The 7,878-nt window shown below is 36.2% G+C and overlaps 2 protein-coding genes across 4 annotated transcripts in view; one reads left to right on the forward strand and one right to left on the reverse strand.

Moving 5' to 3' along the window:
* LOC107656000 (receptor-type tyrosine-protein phosphatase delta-like) overlaps positions 1–2,636 on the forward strand; it is an 84,527-nt gene extending 81,891 nt beyond the window's left edge. For all 3 annotated transcript variants that reach the window (XM_016443634.1, XM_016443652.1, XM_016443643.1), the window contains one exon: positions 94–2,636. In XM_016443634.1, the coding sequence (XP_016299120.1) occupies positions 94–162 (69 nt within the window). In that variant the 3' untranslated portion in view covers positions 163–2,636. The remainder of the gene's footprint in view (positions 1–93) is intronic.
* A 3,041-nt stretch (positions 2,637–5,677) lies between these two features.
* Positions 5,678–7,878, reverse strand: part of LOC107656769 (tyrosine-protein phosphatase non-receptor type 9-like) — a 30,357-nt gene continuing 28,156 nt past the window's right edge. Inside the window, exons 9-10 of the mRNA XM_016444711.1 lie at positions 6,560–6,843; positions 5,678–6,475 (exon numbers count right to left, since the gene is read on the reverse strand). Coding sequence (XP_016300197.1) covers positions 6,252–6,475; positions 6,560–6,843 — 508 coding nt within the window. The 3' untranslated portion in view covers positions 5,678–6,251. The remainder of the gene's footprint in view (positions 6,476–6,559; positions 6,844–7,878) is intronic.

The raw sequence follows: 7,878 nt of genomic DNA on the forward strand, positions 1-7,878 counted from the left end.
GCAGTCTGAGATTTGGCTCAAATGATGTGTGTGTTTGTGTGTGTGTGTGTCTGTGTGTCTGTGTGTCTCTGTGTCTGTGTGTGCCCTCCACAGGAGCAGTACCAGTTCTGCTATCGAGCAGCGCTGGAATACCTGGGCAGTTTTGATCACTATGCAACATAAAACCTTCCCCTGGACCAAGGGCCACATCATTACACACCGAGACCTGCGTCTGATCAACCTAACAGCCTCTTTCTGTTGCCCAAAGCTCAAGAGTCTGTTTGATTTTTCCCGACAGCACACAATTTAATAGCCAGACAGGGAGGGCAGCTGGGATACAGAATTGTCACAACAAATTGTAGCTCCAATCATATAGCTGAAAGTAGTCAAGTCATATTTGAGGTGGAGTAAAACTCTGGCAACCGGCCAGCAGATCCAATAAAATCGCAGGAATCCAACAATGTGCTGTCTGGACCGATTCAACAGACCAAAAACGAGGGAGGAAACAACAATCAAGCAGTTTGATGGTATTTTTTTACTTATCACAATTTGCATCAACACCAGAACCCCCCCCAGTTGTATAGTGGATCCACCAACTCACTAAAGTGATACATACAAAATGAAATTCAACGACACCCTAAGTATTGGTGCTTATGCCAGTATCCTGTCCGTTTAGCTGTAGCACAAACACATAGATATATACACATAGATCCATATCTATCACAGATTTAAGACAAGGAAAAATAACAAGCTGAAAATGGAGATTTGTCTCAAAAACTGTGCAATATTGAATGTGAACCGCACCTTCAAGTTTAAAACCACTCAAGTATTAGAGATATTCTCACTGTAATTATATTGTCTCATTAATCCTATATGATATAAAGTATAAAACAAAACGTTATTATGCATATTAGCACATTATATAAAAAAATTGTCAATGTATTGAGTGATATTTATACTATGTGAGTGAGGTACTTGTCAGCGCACATAAGTTACGAAAAGTACTGATTGCAGTAATATTTAAAAAGGATTTTTCTTTTTCACTAAACTTACCAAAACAACTATTTACATGCTTTCAATCAGGATTGGAAGATCAAATGTTGTCCTCTAAACATGCGGTGACACCTTTAAAACAATAGCATAATGGATCATCTGACACTGGTAGTGCCTTATCATAGTCACATGTTTAAAATGGTTCGCTATTAATGTTAAATGTTCCACATTTATGGATATGAACCTGCTTTTATGTTTAAAAAAATTATAATGCTTAATAAACCTGACGTAAATACAGTTACATCCTCCAGAGTCAATTTTAATATATAATATATTTCACACCAAGACCAATTTTAAGTACCAGGGTGGTTTATTCATTCAAGTGAAGTACTGCCAAGATGACTAGACAATTATATTACTGAAAGCCAATATGTGTCCATTTTTGAGGACACACATTTATTGTATCTATATTGGGCCAAGAGAACGGCATATTCCATTACATATATAATAGCGATTATATTATAAATGATTTGTATTTGAAATTATAATGGAGTATAGAACAGGAAATAGTTTTCTCGCTTTCAGTCCATACCGCTGCAGGAAACATGCATTTCTAACTGTTAATGTCTGCATTCTTGTTTATCAGCGTTGTGATCGTATCAATGATGTTAAGTGTGTTAACATCAACAAAAATAACATTTTTCATGCCGGTGAGGACGCATTCGAAAGGGGGATTTTAAAAGCCAGAGCTAGTTGAATATTACTTTTTAAAAGACTTTTCACTTGAAGTTTGATGTCCAGATTTTGATTCATAAAACATTGTATGATAAATTAGATCTACAACTTTGGGAACAAACTCGCACATAGAAATGGCCCTATTGTGTCTATATCAATATCATGGACCGTAACAGGCGTATGGTTATGGTTTTGGATATGACTGCACTCTTGTTCTATGCACTAACCCTTACTATTTCTTCAACACAGAATGTTATTTGTAATGAATGAGATGAATTTCACAGTGTGTGCATATTAAGAGAAACACAAGTTTTGGTTCCAAAGCTTAAGACAATATGTGCATATTGTTATTGTTGAAAACTTTAGATGACAGGGTGGTTTAATATGAGTGGTTTTCCTTCTAGTCCAGTGGTAATAGTCATCATTCAATAATTCCAAGAAAGTCTGGTCACTGCGAACTTCAGCTCATTTTACGTTCGGTGTAAAGAAATATTTTCCTTTCTTTGCAGCATCTTTGTCTTTGTGTACTTTTTTTGAGTTGAGTTGAGTCGGTTTTGTATTTGAAATCTAACATGCAAATCTTCCATTATCTACCTTTCTCCATATTGTTACACTTTACAACCAAGTTTCAGGGTTTTTCAAATTTCAACTTTCATTGAAAGTAGCTATGCTTATATTTTCAAGAGGATATCAATTAGCGTTTGGGGGGGATGAATTAAAAATCATCTATTTTCCAGTGCATGACAGTTTGTACAGATGCGAAGGCACCATCAGATTTTGATGAATCATGACATTGTTTCATGTGGAAAAATAAACTAGCACAATCTGTATCATGTAATCTGACCAAATATGCATTGTATCACCATTTTCATATTGTCGAACGTTGTGAGTGGTTTTACCATTTCACCCATCAATTAATGTGAAACACAAAAGGGAAATCTTTTACCTCTGATTTTGTAGTAAATGTAAATATTTCAGAGGATGTTTTCTTTTTTTAATTTTCCTACTTTATGTTGTAAGAACAGGTGTGTGAGAATACAATTGTATTGGAAAAGTTTTATTTGTTACAAATAAAATGGTAAGAATTGTCCAACGAGTCATTATTTATCCATGCTTCATGATCAGTGATTAGTTTATATTGACCAGCAAAAATATTCAAGAAAACGCAAATATCTGTATCATCTTTGATACACAAATTAAGGCTTTTAAATGAGCAATATTATCAAAACTTTACTGAGACCGAGAGAAAAAAAAATTCTACAGGCCTTCTGATTTATAGCTTATACTTTTTAGTATCATTTTTACTTTATCATTGTCCAACTTTAGGTTATAATATTGTTTTTTTTAATGACAAATCTTTACTGATTTTTATAAAGTAAATGTAAAAGTACATTTTACATTATTAGTAATATTTCAAGTTGGAACACTTACTGGACTGACGCAACAAATCATTTTTAGGGAAAAAAATAATGTTAAAATGTATCAAATATGATGCACAAGACTTTGAAGTAATAACAATTTGTACATCTCTCATTCATTATTGTATTGCATTGCATTACATGTTTTGCCCCACAATAAAAAATGTGAGCTTTGAGTTTAAAACTAAGCATTTAAATATCATCTTACTAAGACATATTATTGGGAAATATAGCATAACAACTGATACTTCTATGCATTTTATGTAAGTAGTCTGCTATACTGTTATATAATCCCATTGATTTACTATCAGAATTTCATCTTATTTTTTTACCCTTAGACAAGCTTTTCCGAAAAAACAGTTGTTAGCGCCCCCTAGCGCCCAGTTTAACAATGAGTATACTTTACAATATAATAATGACAATATAAACCAATGCCAGTAAGACAATCTTAACAACGGAGTAACCCTTTTTTAGTTTTAGTAAATTTGGATTCAATTTTGTGTAAAATTCATTTAATGTAAAGAATATTATGTATATCTCATTTGCTATTAAACTGATGCATTTCAGCATTATAGCCATTTTTTTTTTATTTTAGATAAAGGGGGAATATTTTAGTTTAATGTCTGGAGTGCTGGTAAGATTTTATATTAATTCCAGGCACTTTTATAGGGCCTTACAGAAGCTGAGAAACACATTCACCTAATGAACAACAAAACCACTTTAGAATTCTTGTGCAACTTTCTGCTGGAATTGCACCCAAACAAATCTCTTTGGTTCCAAGCCTCAATTTGATTGTTTTGCCAATCAAAACTATTTACTACTTTTGTGTGTGAAGCTTTCAAATCAGCAATCGGGTCCAAAGTGAGACCAGTCAAAGCAATGTGCCGTTTGGCTCAAACAAACACCAAATTGCAGCCAATTCTGAAATGAATCACTCCTTTGACAAGGGTTATATATTTCAATACAGTCGTTGTTTCACGTTTCAATTCTCGTCAACTCATTTTAACACACAAACACATGCTCAGTTTCAGAATAATATTCATGTTTACTATGACACTACTGCAGATGTCGGGTAAAAAGGCCATTACTCAATCAGAAGAACTTCGGGCACCAAAATAAGGAGAAAAAAAAATAAAGTAAAAACACTCACATCGCATTCCTGACTGCTTTAATAAATCAGAGCCAAGTGTGTCTCTTCCACTTGGACTCATTCAAGCAGGAATCAGCTGTATAAAACAGTCAAGCACATTCTGCACACCTGCATTGGATAAGTCAGTCAACAAGTAAACATTAGATGAGTGGGACGTTCACACATTCACTACCATCTGTCATCATACAAGCATTGATATTCAAGGAGAAAGCATTCCAAAGTTCTCCCAAAGATGACGTGATTTTTATCTAATCATAACATTCAAGTTCATATCCTGTTTTTTTTTTTCTTTTTGGTTTTCTTACATGTAAAACCTCTGTCTGTCTTTTGATTGGCAAATAGTTCAAAACTGTTCGTGGCAGCCATGCTGATCGGTAACATGTTTGTTTCAGTCTTGGCCCTTTAACCGTTCACAGAGTATGAAAAAAGTACTGCTACAGGCATCTGGAAAAATAACAGATTTTATCTCCCAAAACACAATGATGAGTAACATAATTCCACACTGAACTGAATGGGGGAAAAAAAGCTGATCAGTCTTTTGTTACACGGTTTGATTTCTTTAGCTTATCCGTTCATTTTTTCGTACCAACATTCAAATTTCAATACTGCTGAAGTTCTACAAAGGCATAAATAAAAACAGAATATAATAGAGGATGCTGTATAAAATTTGAAATAAAATTTGTATACTTTGTTTTTTGTCTTTCACTTTTTTTTGTTTTTTTTTTGGAAATGATAATTACCAGAGGCAAATGACGTTTTTGAGAGCAGGAAAACACCAAGTATACCCGAGATTAAAATTAATTCCCTATATGCATGTGAGACCAGTCTACTCATTGCCTGAAACTACACATTGCGCTACGGAAAACTTGGAAGGCACAAAAACGGGTTTTCTGACCCCAAGACTCCACACACACTCACACAAACACACCATACAGCTGAAGACCCCAGTTCACTCGTAACAAATGACTCCAACACTTCACATCAGTACGGAACACTTATCAAGATAATCACGGTAACAGAATCAGTGTCCGTGTGGGTCAGGATACTTCAACTTGGGGCCCGCAGTGGAAGGAGAGTTTCAAAACGAGTAGAAATAAAAAAAGACCAGCTGAGTAAAAAGTCAAAGTTCATACTTTAGAGGGAGCAAGGCAGTGACTGAAGGTTAAGGGCCAGAATTCAGAGAGAATCTTCACAGTTGAGATGCTCTGCGAATGATAGACGGCCTGCATTAAGGCTGGATAATCATAGATTACGGTTAGATGAAAATCAAAACTGCAGGACCAGAACAGTCACCAAGACATACCTTATATATAGCATAGTTGTGTTCCTCCTTCTCTTTCATTTTGTTTTAACCCCACATATACTTATATTCTTTATTTATATATATATATATATATATGTATATATATATATGATGTATGTTACAAGATATAAGTCACACCGATCATTACGGATACATCCAAGCATTCGAAAACATACCTTTGGCTTGAAGATTAGTTTAACGATGAAGTACACAACTGAAAGAAACCTGTCGGAACCTGTTCAGACACAAAGAAGTTGCTATTTTAATGTGACGGAGAAAAAAAAAAAGAAAAAAAAAGAATATTCAAGTTTTATGTTTTTACACTTTTGATAAAAAGTGTGAATTTAACCCCCAAGTTGAGCGATATTGAATTTCGACAACACTGAGCATTAAAATAAAAAGAGCAGGTAATACGATAAACTGGATTTTTCAAGTTTGTCATTCCACATGTGCAAGTCAGTATTTATAAAAAACAAAACAAAGAATAAATGCTACAACTCGTACATCAAGCCACAATCTCTGATCTCGTCTGGATCAGAGTGAAAAGAAGGGCTTGAAAAGTGGCAGGACAAAAGCATCCTCCGCTCCCTCCTCGGCGTTGGAGTCTACCTGTGGCCAAGAAAGGGGAAAAGACGGCTTCTTTTCCTTCCGTGCGAGTTCTGTTTTTCCTGATTCACTCGCTGTCGGTCTCCAGCTCGGTGTCGGACCACTCCACGGGCTGCAGGAGGCCGCTCTGTTGGGCGTACTCGATCACTGCTTTATAGCAAAAGTAGTACTGGTCCCACGTTTGGATGCTGAAGGCACGCTGCGTCCGCATGCGACGCACCGTCTGCTTAATGTCCACTGTCCCGATGTCCTCCAGACGAGAGAGACAAATGTCTAAAGTACAAAACGTGCCTGAGGATGAAGGAAAAAATAAAACATGTAAGAATGCTGTAGCGCAGTTAAGAAATGAGATCAAAAATGAAGGCAGAAAGTCACCTGTTCGGCCGATGCCTGCGCTGCAGTGCACCACCACTGGGGGGCCTCCTGGGGATCCCGTCCAATCAGGATGCAGTGTTCGTAGTGAGGACTCTTGTCTCCGTTTCACGTGTGCCCGGAAATCCAACATGGCCGACGCTGACTTCGGAACACCAAAATCTGGCCAGCTCATGTAGAGATAATGAGACACTTCCCTACATTCCCCTGTCTGAAAGAGAAGCTTCAGGATCACTGTATGCCTTTGACTACACAATCGGTTTGTGATGCAATTGTGCTGTTCTTGGCTAGAATAAGCCAAAAATGTTGACCAGACTTTATGTCGATAGTCATAATAACTGGATAAGTGAGAAGAACTTCGGTAACACTTTACTTGAAGGGGTGTGCATAAAGGGGCGGTCACACTAGACTTTGAACGTGCGAAATTTTTTCAGACGGCGCTGCGAATATGGGCGGGAGCAGGATATGACATCACGCGCCAAGGTTTCCCCTCAGTTATCACAACATGGATTCCGAGGTCCTTTTTTTTTTTTTTACATTTTTTTATTAATGCCAAGGTACCAAATATAAAAATACAGAGAATATCAACATTCCTATGTGCTTGTACTGTGTCTTTTGCGACGGCGTTGAAAGCGTCTGGAAAGGCTGTGGGTTCACCCTATTCTACGGACTTGGAATGAGCGGGGAGAGTTCCATTCTTTAATTCGGGAGCTTCGGCTGGATGAGGATCGCCACAAGGAGTACTTTCGGCTCCGTCATATTTTATTACCTTTTTTTTTTTTTTAACTATAGTGAATAAACCGTATTAATGAATGAAATGTTCAAGGTGTCTGAATACATTTTGGTTTGACTGTTTTTCCCTTTAAATAGGTCATTTTATAAGTTCTTGAGGTGTGCAAAATTAATTTTAAAATGAGTCTGAAAATATAAATATAAAATAAGGAACAACATTAAGTAATTTAATAATAATACACTTGTGTATAGTAATTATATTGTACTCTCTCTCTCTCTCTATATATATATATATATACAATAAGAAATAAAAAATGATAAAAATGTGTCCGCATTCAAATGTACCGTCTGTTCCTGTTTCCATTGACACCGCGAAACATGCAGCTTTTTTTATTATTTTATTTTTATAATCTTTTAAAGATGTATTATATAAAATAGGACGCTGCGCTACGGCCAAAATTAGCGCTTCCTCCATTTTTGAATTTCTGTACAGAGAGGTCACGCAGTGACGTATCGATCTTCTACTGGTCACACGTCTTCACATGATGCAAATTCGCAGGTCAGAGTTCACCAAACTTGAACTTTGGAAC

The sequence above is a fragment of the Sinocyclocheilus anshuiensis genome, unplaced genomic scaffold (genome assembly GCF_001515605.1).
Source record: "Sinocyclocheilus anshuiensis isolate Anshui unplaced genomic scaffold, SAMN03320099.WGS_v1.1 scaffold85, whole genome shotgun sequence".
In the NCBI taxonomy this organism is placed as follows: domain Eukaryota; kingdom Metazoa; phylum Chordata; class Actinopteri; order Cypriniformes; family Cyprinidae; genus Sinocyclocheilus; species Sinocyclocheilus anshuiensis.